General features: G+C 41.9%; 3 protein-coding genes across 5 annotated transcripts; 2 read left to right on the top strand and 1 right to left on the bottom strand.

The window, feature by feature from the left end:
* Positions 1–19: 19 nt before the first annotated feature.
* Positions 20–4,307, top strand: slc5a8 (solute carrier family 5 member 8). Of its 2 annotated transcripts, XM_058077356.2 has the most exons (17): positions 20–452; positions 505–624; positions 699–764; positions 838–889; positions 1,527–1,594; positions 1,656–1,694; positions 1,762–1,877; positions 2,313–2,453; positions 2,528–2,657; positions 2,717–2,805; positions 2,885–2,994; positions 3,056–3,123; positions 3,184–3,270; positions 3,330–3,547; positions 3,629–3,729; positions 3,803–3,876; positions 3,946–4,307. In XM_058077356.2, the coding sequence occupies exons 1-17, from the start codon at positions 225–227 to the stop codon at positions 4,069–4,071; spliced, it is 1,833 nt and encodes a 610-aa protein (XP_057933339.2). In that variant the 5' UTR covers positions 20–224; the 3' UTR covers positions 4,072–4,307. The 2 variants fall into 2 exon arrangements, with proteins under 2 accessions (XP_057933339.2, XP_078654624.1); XM_078798498.1 differs by lacking the exon at positions 2,313–2,453.
* lyrm5a (LYR motif containing 5a) lies at positions 4,188–5,251 on the bottom strand. 2 transcript variants are annotated; one of them, XM_058077359.2, is made up of 4 exons: positions 5,098–5,251; positions 4,829–4,894; positions 4,531–4,739; positions 4,188–4,461 (listed from the first exon to the last, which is right to left on the bottom strand). In XM_058077359.2, exons 2-4 carry the CDS (start codon positions 4,871–4,873, stop codon positions 4,437–4,439), a joined length of 279 nt encoding a protein of 92 aa, XP_057933342.2. In that variant the 5' UTR covers positions 4,874–4,894; positions 5,098–5,251; the 3' UTR covers positions 4,188–4,436. The 2 variants fall into 2 exon arrangements, with proteins under 2 accessions (XP_057933342.2, XP_078654628.1); XM_078798502.1 differs by having other exon boundaries at positions 4,193–4,739.
* A 337-nt stretch (positions 5,252–5,588) lies between these two features.
* On the top strand, positions 5,589–11,932 carry dnai7 (dynein axonemal intermediate chain 7). Its single transcript, XM_058077354.2, has 17 exons — positions 5,589–5,897; positions 6,035–6,049; positions 6,216–6,288; positions 6,358–6,446; positions 6,522–6,626; positions 7,734–7,871; positions 7,937–8,071; positions 8,707–8,810; positions 8,883–9,035; positions 9,109–9,256; positions 9,322–9,409; positions 9,473–9,636; positions 9,694–9,853; positions 10,304–10,518; positions 10,585–10,743; positions 11,338–11,451; positions 11,644–11,932. Exons 1-17 carry the CDS (start codon positions 5,829–5,831, stop codon positions 11,917–11,919), a joined length of 2,205 nt encoding a protein of 734 aa, XP_057933337.2. The 5' UTR covers positions 5,589–5,828; the 3' UTR covers positions 11,920–11,932.
* The last annotated feature ends 13 nt before the right edge of the window (positions 11,933–11,945 follow it).

The following is an 11,945-nucleotide window of genomic DNA, read 5'->3' on the forward strand; positions in this document are numbered from 1 at the left end:
ATTTGATTCATACTTGAACCACAGTTCAGTGATCTGTGTGGACTGATGATAGCTTGACCATTCATCATGTACCTGCCTGGAATGTCCACCTCCCCCTTCCTTTATCACAACACATAAAAGGTTTCAGTCCTGGTTTTGCACAGTGTTCCAGGACAAAACACATGGGGCAGTTTGCTTAAACGTCTGACTAACTTTTCCGTTTTTGATTTGACCTTTCTGTGAGAATGACCCCTGTGGTTGTTGGCTCTTTTGCAGCTGCAGACTATGTGGTGTTCGCTTGCATGCTGGCTGTGTCCGCTGCCATCGGAGTCTATTACGCGTGGACAGACAGGGGCACAAGGAGCTCAGAAGATTTCTTGACAGGAGGACGGAGGCTCACCGCTCTTCCCGTCTCCCTGTCACTGACCGCCAGCTTCATGTCAGCCATCACAGTGCTCTCCAATCCGACAGAGGTATGAAACATATTAAAACTATTATTACAATGCATAATTCATTTTTCTATAGGTGTACCGCTATGGAGGCAGTATTGCACTTTACTGTCTCTCTTATGTCATAACTATGGTGGTGACATCTGAGGTGTTCCTTCCAGTCTTCTACAGGTTGGCGGTCACCAGCACTTATGAAGTAAGCATTTTCAATGATGTTGTGATATAGTTTAAAATGTAGAAGCTCACGTAGTTGTGTATGCGTCTGTCAAGTATTTGGAACTACGTTTTAACAGAGCGACCCGCCTACTCGGAACATTTCTCTTCATTGTGCAGACTGTAAGAAACCATACAAACACATAAAGTAAATGTATGTACATGAAATACATACGATTCTTTGTCTTTGTTGTAGATTCTGTACACTGGAATAGTCATCTACACACCAGCCCTTGCTTTAAACCAAGGTAAGGTGTCGTCACCCCTACTTGAAGGTTCTCGAATGCTTTGCTCAGTGAAGCATCCACTCTCTGCCTCTGTGATGGAAAATTTTATATTTCACAGGTATAACATAGGTTACACATTGTGTGAATTACTTTACGGCCTTTTGTAGAGCTTCAACGTTTGCATCCGAGCACATCCTGCTGTTCCTTCAAGGATGGTGGCACAGCAGGAGGCTATCTGTAACCTGGGGTTAGGGGCAGTGTCGGAGGAGGTCATTCTTTGATCAAAGCTCTACCTTCACGGGACAGGGGACATCAAGAGGTCCCACCAAATGGTTGACCCTAGGAGGTTATCTCACATGGGTGTGACAAACCGTGCCAGAGGAATGGGTGTGTAGGCTAACCCCCCTACATGAGGGCGGCATCGGGGGAGTGACATGAATGTCTCTTTTCTCTTGTAATGTAATTCATTTGCATGCTATGGAGTATAAAAGTTCCCACCAAGAGGCCACTCTTTGTCAGACACCTACAGACTGCCACGCATGATGTATGTTTCTGTCTGACCTCTTTTGCAAAAGAAATAAACTGCGCAACTCTGTCTTTATTTCAGGCATTCTCTTTTAGTAAGGTAAATTTTTTCCACAACAGCCTCCCATTACAGTGACTGGTATGGACCTTTGGAGTGCGGTGATTTCCACTGGCGTTGTCTGCACCTTTTACTGTACAATGGTATGGAAAATATCAGCTTCTTCAAAATGACAGCAGATAAACCGTACCTTACTTGTTACAGGGTGGTCTCAAAGCAGTTGTTTGGACAGATGTGTTCCAGGTGTGTAACTACTCATACAACATAATAATATTTGTGGGCTGAAATCCAAATGAAGTGTACCCCTCAGGTTGGCGTCATGCTTGCAGGCTTCCTGTCAGTCATCATCAGGTCTGTCATCCTCCAAGGTGGAGTTGGCCCCATCCTTTCAGACTCTCAACATGGAGGGAGGCTCAACTTTTGGGAGTGAGTGCATTAACACAATATCATGCAGTAAAGGCATGAAGAACCTTTCAGTCATTGTCATGAGAAAGAGCTATTTTGCCTTAAAAATAAAAAATACATTATTTTAAATAATGATATTTCTTCTAAAACTGAGCAAATGTTGATTTTTTAATACAGCTATAGTTTTAGAGCTCAACCTAAAGGCCTCAACAGAATAGCCTTGTCATTACCAATTATGGCCACTAGATGCCACTAAACAACCCGACAGCCTGATGCGTTAACATATACACTCTTTTTGTCATTACATTTTAAAATCTTGTTTATTTTTCTCTACTTTAATCAATACATTGTAAATGAAAACCAAGCTAATGCTAACCTAATATACTTGTAAGTATAACATCTAAGATCCAGATGACTACCTGTTATGTCTGTTATGTGATGTGTATGTTTCAGCAGCTTTGACCCAAACCCACTAAGACGACACACTTTCTGGACAATAACCTTTGGCGGTACATTTGTCTGGGTCAGCCTCTACAGTATAAACCAGGCTCAGGTTCAGCGGTACATCTCCTGCAAGAGCATCGTTCATGCTAGACTGTCAGTTTCATTTTTACTGAGCTGACTGGCCATATTTGGAGGTTATTTAATGGTTTATGTCTCCTACTTAACAGATCTTTGTTCATCAACCTGATAGGCATGTGGTGCATCTTGCTGTCGTCCGTATTGGCAGGAATGTGCCTCTATTCAGTGTACAAGAACTGCGACCCATGGACGTCCGGGATGGTGTCTGCCCCAGATCAGGTTCAGTCAAGTTGGAAATGTGTAAAATCTGTTCATACCTAATATCAGTCTCTTTCTAGTTGATGCCATATTTGGTGATGGACATCTTGGGAGACTATCCGGGCCTTCCTGGATTGTTTGTTGCAGCAGCTTACAGCGGATCACTAAGGTCCATCACTTTGTGTGAAAAACAAATATTTAAGTAGCATGAATGGTTTTATAACCTGTAAACATTATGTCCAATGCAGCACAGTGTCTTCCAGCATCAATGCATTAGCTGCAGTGACTGTCGAGGACCTGATTATACCACACATGCAGATGTCTGAGAGGCACCTGTCCTGGACCTCCAAAGTCCTGAGTACGTTTTGAATGTATGCATGTGCAAAATGATTATGCTTCTGACAATGTTTTTTTTGCAGGCTTTTTGTATGGTGCTGTATGCATTGGAATGGCAGGGGTGGCTTCGCTCATGGGTGGAATATTGCAGGTAGTGCTTTACAGTATAATGTGTTCTACTTCAATATTGAGTGACTGTCTCCATCTATAGGCCACCATCAGCATATTTGGCATCATTGGAGGTCCTTTACTTGGACTCTTCTCTTTGGGCATCCTCTGTCCGTTTGCCAACTCTAAAGTGAGTAATAACTTATTGAAGTTTTTCCCCCTATTTTATAGTATTCATATGTCTTTCAGGGAGCTTTGTTTGGTCTGGTGGCAGGCCTTGTTGTGTCTCTGTGGGTGGGCATCGGCGCCCAGATATACCCTCCATCTTCTGAAATGAGCCGACCACTGTCGCTCACCACTGAGGGCTGTAACGTCAGCACTCTGGAGAGCTTCAACTGGACCTCCACTGCTCTGCTGACAAACACCAGCCCCATCACGGCCTCTCCAGTGCAGCTCAGTGATGACAAGTTAATGAATCCCACCACAGAACAGCCTTGAATTGAAGTCAATTTTAACGGCATATTGTATTTTCTTCCCCTTTTTGCAAGGAATCTGCTGGATAGCTGGTACTCTCTGTCCTACCTTTACTTCAGCACCATTGGAACCATAACAACCATCATTTTGGGCCTACTTGTCAGCCTTTTCACTGGTACGACTACTTGTTTTTTTGTTGATATTTTCATCTTAAAAAATAACATCAAGTTAATGCTATTTCATCCCAGGAGGTTGGAAGCACAAAGTGGAACCAAGGCTGATCTTCATGAAGAGAGACACTGCTCTCTTCTTTATACTGAAGGTATTCAAGACAGAATCTTGCTATAACGCCCTGGTCATAATTTCTCACGATACGCTTTTTCCGCTTAAGCATGTGGCAAGAAGTGGCAATCTTGACCTGATACAAGACAAAGAGAAGAACCATGGCACCATAAATCCCACATTCTGTGACGCTGAGCTGGACTTAACGAAATGCAACATGCCTGCATCTGTTTGATGTTTTATGTTTTGTGGCACTGTTGCTATCCTCTGTGGTTGTGAAGGGTGACCCATTGCACAACCACATTACAGATAATGAGGACAAAGTTACAGTTGCTGGATTAATCAGACGATTATGACCATAACATCCACTGTTTACAACTATTTAATCAACATTTCTGTAGTTTTATTTTTCTTGTACAATTATACATACTAGAACATACTTACAAATGTACAGACTAAACTTACATACATTAACATGTCACACACCCTATTCACACAAAAGGGGTGGAAACAATTCCCTTGTACATTATATAACATTACCTCTGTGGCAAATCAAGATTCTCATGGAGAACCTATGGTTGGATGGCTGTTTTGTTCTTACTAGAAATTACAATGTGCAATTACACTGAAAAAAACACTGTTGAATGAACGTGAAATATGAATAATTATTGCAACTGTGTTGTGTGTGAATTACTTCTCCGGTTCATAGTACCTCTTCTTCATGGCTCTGTATTTCTTGAGGAAGTAGAGAGCCTCCAGTTCCTTGATAACAAACTCCCCGCGCCCCACAAGTTTTCTGATCTGTTCCGGGTCCGTCACATCTTTATTCTTCATGAAGGCTGATTTTAGGCGCTGTCGGAAAAAGGCTGATCCTTCAGGGTAGTCCCGACCGAGATACAGCAACTTTTGACACATAAAATGCAACGTAAACACCACTTCCGGTGCATAAACACAGAAGTAAACACAGAATGACGCTAATAGTTAGCACTTACGTTTTTGTATAGCCTAATAACTTCACTTTTTAGTGGGTTGGCCATGTGAGAGAAGTTGTGATAACCCTGAAACGAAAAGAAAGCGTAAGCGAGAGGACATTGATGTATAAGCACTTCTAGTAAAGAGAAGAATGCGTGTGGGCAAGACAAAAGAGCACAGAGGTTTAGCCGTAGCTAAACAGTAGCGTCATATTAAAAAGCGGTTTTACAACACGTGCATCTAAACTGGTCAAATAAAGTGTTGCAAACAATGTTGAAAATAAACATACCGACGTCAATGTGTCGGTCTTAAAAGTGGATATATATTGAAATATATATAACAATCAAGGTGAGATATCAACTTCACATATGCCCTTAGTGGTAGTGTCTGTCCAAGCAGCTTGCCGTACATCCTTTCTTGTGTCGTAAACGAACAAACGCTGACGTAAACTTCTTCTTGCGTTTGTGGTTACAAACGCGGTAAAACATGGGATGGCTTATTTATTTTAAAACAATACGTGAAGTTAACAGGAGGTGATATTAAAATGCAGATGATACTGAAAATCAGAATATTTGAAATTTTGTTTTGTCGCAAAATTTAATCATACGGTGCCTTTTAAACACCCAAACTCAAATTAAAATAATATTATTAAGGTATCTTATATGTCTCTTTGTTTATGTTATTAATTAAATATTATAGTCCAAATATGAAGCACATTTTGGTATATATTTTACTGCGTTGTTATACTTAGCATTACGGTAACCATTTCCGCGTGGTGGTAACCATGGAGATCAGCCACTGTATGCCGGAGTGTCGAGTTTGGTAGGCGGTATTTCTTATTATCAGGACGCTAACGAAGACGAATAACTCATTTTTGTTTGAATTTAAGCATATTGTGACTAAAGAAGGTAAATAATTAAAAGGTGGGCGGGGTTTGAATGAAAAGCAAAAACAGACTTAACTAGCAAAGCATGGCTAACTAGCAAAAACTAAGTAATCTGTCTTTTAAAAACATGTCTCATGTTTGACTATTCTACATTGTGCACCCAATGCATACAGTTCATAGAGAAGTTTTCCCAGCTCATCATGGTGAGTTTAATTATTCATGCATGTTTGCTGTTTAAATTAGGACAACTCATATTCTAATACTGTCTTTTTCTATCTGGGATTGCATGTTTTTGATTCCCTCTATAAATCTTCTGTTATCTTCTGTGACTGAATGAAAGGGTCCAAAGAAAAAGGTATGAGCAAATTGACAACTTTCTATTTTCATTGTTAGTGTTGTGTCTATTTTCATTTATCTTCATTTCTTCATCTTCTGCAGTATGAGGAAAAAGGCAGTGAACGCATCCTCTCAGTGTTATTCTCTTTAGGGATACACACTAAACCTATTATTTTTATTTTAAGAAACCCAAGTTGACCAAAGCGGAAAAGGCGAAGTTGAAACAACTGGAGGAGGAGAGAAGGCTCAGAGAGGAAGGTAATAGAATTGTAGCAATAGAATCAAATGAAAATGTCATCCTTATTCTCACTTACTTCTGCTTCACAGAGGAGGCCCGTATTCAAGCAGAGAGGGAAGAACAGGAACGATTAGAAAGACAAAGAAAGCAGGAGATCTTAGATAGGCTTGAGGCCATGGTACCCAAATTATGTCAATATATGCCATCCTAAATCATTTCAATATTTGATAATTGTGTGTTGTTTTGCTGGCAGGACTTAGAACGCAGAGCTGGTGAGCTGGAAGAACTTCGCTCCGTACTGGAAAAGAACCACACAGCTGTGATTCAACATAAAAATGACGTTGCAGCCAAGTCTAAGGTGTGTGTTTCAGATCATCAAACACATTTAGTCAATAGCAACACACCTGAACACACAATGTTATAATTGATGGATGAAAAAAGTGATTTCCACCTCAAACTAATACCTGGTTGGGCCACCTTTATCAGCAACAACTGCAATCAAGAGTTTCAGTTTGAGTCTCTGACCTACTCATCTTTGCAGAATTGTTGTAATTCAGTCACATTGGGGGGGGTTTTCCAGCATGAAGTGCCTTTTTAAGGTCATGCCTCAGCATTTTGATTCAGGTCAGGACTTTGACTAGGCCACTCCAAAGTCTTCCTGTTGTATTTCTTCAAGCATTCAGAGGTGGACTTGCTGGTGTGTTTTGGATCATTGAACCCAAGTTCAGCTTGAGTTCACCAACAGATGGCCGGACAGTCTCCTTCAGGAGAATTCTTGCTTCCATTTATCACAGCAAGTCGTCCAGGTCGTGAAGAACGACAACATCACACTACCACCACCATATTTTATTGTTGGTGTGATGGTCTTTTTCTGAAATGTGGCTTAATTTTACACCAGGTGTAAAATTGGTATACAGGTGTGCTTTTGTCTCGTCAGAAAAATTGAGACAAGCCTCAATGTTCTTTTGACTTGCTGCTTGTCCTGCTGCAGAACCCAAGTTGGTTTCAGCTTGAAGTCACAAACAGATGGCCCGGACATTCTTCTTCAGGATTGTTTAGTAGAATTCATGGAATTTTTCAGGTCCTGAAGCAGCAAAACAGCCCGAGACCATCACACTACCACCACCATATTCTACTGTTGGTATGAGATTATTTTTCTGGAATATAATAGTTCAGCAGTCGTTTTCGCCTTGGAACTCCAAGGCAGGTCGTTTTTGCCCAGCGTCTTTCTTATGGTGGAGTCATGAACACTGACCTTAAATGAGGCAAGTGAGCCTGCAGTTCTTTGGATGCTGTTGTGGAATCTTTTGTGACCTCTTAGATGGGTTGTTGCTGGACTCCTTTGTGTTTAGCTGTGTTGTTATTGACTCATACTTAAATTTATTTGATAATATGAAACATTTAAATGTGACAAACATGCAAAACCCCACGTGGATTCCAGTGTGTGTCTTTTGTGTCTCTCCAGTGGGAGAAATACATGCAATGTAGCGACATACCAGACCCGGCAGTGCAGCAGGATATCAACACTTTTATCAGCTTGTGGAGAGACAACCCAAACTGCAACATCCCCTCTGTGCTGCAACAATGTAATGTCGCCCTACAGGTCTGTCCATCTGCACCTCAATGTTTATTTAGGAGGTTAGCCTTACTGACTCCTATCCCTGCCAGTTGATCGAGGAGCTGGAGGAGCTGCTCAGAAAGGCTGTAAGCCTCAAAGAATTTCTGATGTACCAGGAGTCACTCCTGCATCTGCAGGAAATGGTCTACAGCAAAATTGTCGACATGACCGCAGAGATCCTGAAGGTGCACTCATACAGTATACTGTACTGATGCAGTCAACTTCTTTAGTTGAATGCATCTTTAGTTGAATGCATCATATCACCTCGTACTTCGGTACAAGGTACATTATTAAAAAACAAAACAAAAAAAACCTTGAACTGTATTATGGAAAGCAGGAAGTGAACAAATGAAACAGTTGAATGCATCTTTAGTTGAATGCATCATATCACCTCATACTTTGGTGCAAGGTACATTATTAAAAAAAAACAAAAAAACAACTTAAATTGTATTATGGAAAGCAGGAAGTGAACAAATGAAAGAGTTACTGATTGTAAAAGTAAACTGTATTATGGAAAGCAGGAAGTGAACAAATCTAACAGTTACCGATTGTAAAAGTACCAGATGGAGGAGTAGGATTTAATAAGCTTTGCTTCTTCCTACTCCTTTTGGACATGTGGAACTGGGAACTGATTATGTGATGCATTCAATTGTAATCTGATGCATGTTCAAATGAAATAAAACCATTACCGTTACCATTTAGGTAGACAGAATGTAATTACCCATATATATGTTTATTTAATAAATGATACATACCATTAATAATAAAACTGAATGTCTGATAGTGCATGTGTTATGTGCGTCTCCTCTGTCATCCAAAGGGGGCCAGTGCCAACATCGACACAGAAACAGGCAACATGCAAGCTGTGATAAAAGATGGCAACCTGACAATGTGTCTCTGGGCTAACCTCATGAGGAATCACAGGTAATACAATATCTTTTCATAATAATCCATAGGTGCAAATTGCTTTTTGGGGGTTCTCTCGTGGTCTTTCAGGTTTAAATGTTTGAACTTTGAGGAGGTTGGAATGGGATTTGAGCTGACCAAGCAGCTGGCGGCTAGCAACATCACCGTGCGGATACTTCACACACGCTACGATCACTTGTCCACCCTGTCCAGGATGACCCACATGACCCTACCCTCTTTTAAGTCTGTCCAGTCTCCATTTAGCGCACTGAGAGGTGTTTATGATATTTAATACAGACTTCATTGTGGTACGCAGGTCTCCTACCACAGTCCAGGAGGTTCCACCCGAGCAGGAGGAGGCCATGGAGGACCAGGAGGAGGTGCTGGAGGAGGATGCGGATGCTCAACAGCAGGAAACTGTGGAGGATGAGGAGACACCGGCCCAGGAGTCTGAAACAGCTAAGGTAAGAAAACAAAGATTCCTTCCTGAGCTTTCCTGGTCCATCGTCTGTATGTGCCTCTACTGCAGAATTCCGAAAGCTACATGTCAAGAAGCAGCAACCCACATCCAGACGATGGAGATAGTATGATCCAAACACAAATAGAGAAACTTGCAGGTAAGATTGACACATTTCTCATCCAAGAACCGTCACTTCTCCTCACCATCTTCTACTTTCCAGCTGACCCGATTCCTTCTCCCCTGGATGAAAGCACCGAGGACGCCAATGGAGATCGTCATGTGGTGGACTTAATCCAGTACACACCTCTGGGTGGAGTCTTCTACTATGAATTGTTCCAACTGCCACCGCAGGCTCATCTGGTCAAGGGCTGGGAGATCCAAATGGTGAATTCATACACATTTGTTTCATGTAGCAATACCACATCACATGTGTTTTATTAGCATTCAGACACGGGCCTGGAAACGTTTGAATACACGATTGAAAAGCCCAGTCCTACAGAAGAAGAAGATGCTACCTCACCTCTTGTCGGACTGTCTGTGACGCTCCCGGATACTGTTATCTTCTTGGAAACCCCTCAAGTGGGGCGCTGGGCTGCAGCAGGTAGCAAATGACACATTTTCAAATAATTTGGTGCAATTAACCCTGAAGAGAGCCTTTAAGGTTGTCTCTAATGACACAAAATGGCCCCCAAAACCGCTTTTAAAATATTATGTATTAATATATTTTTCCAGTAGCCAACACCAGCAGCGACACACACACATATCACCTCAGACCCTTGCAGAAAACAGTCTAACAGTCATGTGACATTTTGCTGCATGCTTTGAATGGGAAAACACATCACCATCTGGTGGACAAATATAGAAATAACAATAATGTGAAGCTATCTTAATCTAAAAGATTAGTTTTAGCATTAGTTGATGGCATTTTCAGTGTTTTTTTTATTAAGAACAAATGTGTTGGTTTTTGTGTAGCTTTGTCATTTTGGGCAAAGTTTTAAAGTAAAATCATCTGCCACAAAAGTCCAAATAATACTGAGCCTTTCTCCCTCAGAGAAGCAATGGAGGACAGACGGTATCAGCGACTTCTCTCACAATGAGGAGGAGGCAAAGATCTCCTTCAAGATGGAGTCCTTCTACCCTTTTGTGCTGATGCAGCAAACCTACGCTAACTTTCCCTTCCAGAGCTGGGAGCTGCGGCCACTGGGTCAAGACACGGCTCTCTTCACCATCAACGGGGCGCTCATGGACGTCAACATCACCATCAAGGTGGGAGGGGAGTGGAGAAGATAAAATGGAAGGTCAGTCGTAGCTATTCATGTGTGTGATGTCCAGGGGAATCAATGCATGCTGCAGTCCGAGCGAGTGGTCGGCCTCGCCAGCCTCTTTGAGCAGTGGATGAGTGGACCTGACCTGCAACAGGCCATGCTCAAGGCGGGGATTAACGTGTTTGTGAACGAGCACACAGACAAGTTTGTTAATACGTGCGATAAGGTTTGCATCTCCAACACTGCAGTGCTAAGGTTTATCCCCGAACAAAAACATCAACAGTCCACAATTTTATGGGAGGTTTACTTGAAAACAGGGAGACAGAATAGGAAGGAAAAAACATAAAAACATGACATAAAGTAAATAAATTTATTTGATTGAGTTAAATAAGTGACAAGATTCCCGAAATGTCTAAAGGGCTTTCCAACAAGACTATGGCTTGGGGGCCATTTGCAGCCCGTGGCTTGTTTATTATTGGCCCATGGAATAAAATGAAACACTAAAAAACAGGAGGCAGCACGATGTTGAGTGGTTAGCGCATAGGCCACACAGCTAGGAGACCCGAGTTCGATTGTTTTTTATATAGTTTTCTTGGCTCATTCATTTAATAAAAAACAAACGTCTATAAATGGCCCCCGGGCCACACTTTGATCACCCCCGCCTTAATCAAATATCAATTAATTGACTGCATCCTTTATCTAATGGATTTACTAAAGCTGACACTAATTCTGGACTTGTGTCTTTTGTAAAGGGATAAACTTGTAAAATGAGCAGAGGATGAACTATTTATTTCATGACTATATCAAATACGCCCTGCAGGATCCGCGTACAGAGCACATAGCCTATGAACAGATGTCCCTATTTGCCTCCGTCTGCGCCTTCTCGTGGAGCAAGTGGAATGCCCAATGTGGTGCCGAGCACGTCATCATGAAGGTGCTTTTAACACTTTCCTCTCATCTCCATTGTGGTGCGATAAGGGCTTTCATTAGATGTTATCAGTTACAAGAGGGGTTGATGTTTGTGCTGTAAACACAGTAAGCAACTTTGACATTTACACAGAGGCCACACAAAAACGAGGAAGGAAATTATATCACGTAACACTGAAGTAACCTACTTCAATCTCAGGGGTGTGAGTACCAGGGTCCGGACCGGGTCCCTGATGACTTGTGGAGCCTCTACCTCCTGGGCACGCAGAGATTTCAGAAGCTGGAGATAACAGAGGCCAGCGAAGTGTTTTCCACCGACCACCATCCCGACAGCGAGTTTCACTCCACTTTCATCCACATGCTGAAAGACAACGTGAGCACTGAAGGGTTAAGTCGAAGCAGAGAGTCCAGCTTTCTCTTTGTGGACACCGTGCAGAGTATGCTTTGTGCCACCAGACCGCTCACATTTTGTTAAAGCCAAATAAAGTACACCCTTTATCA

This window comes from Doryrhamphus excisus, linkage group LG2, assembly GCF_037039965.1.
Source record: "Doryrhamphus excisus strain RoL-2023G ecotype Guam linkage group LG2, RoL_Dexc_Guam_v1.1, whole genome shotgun sequence".
Taxonomy (NCBI): Eukaryota; Metazoa; Chordata; class Actinopteri; order Syngnathiformes; family Syngnathidae; genus Doryrhamphus; species Doryrhamphus excisus.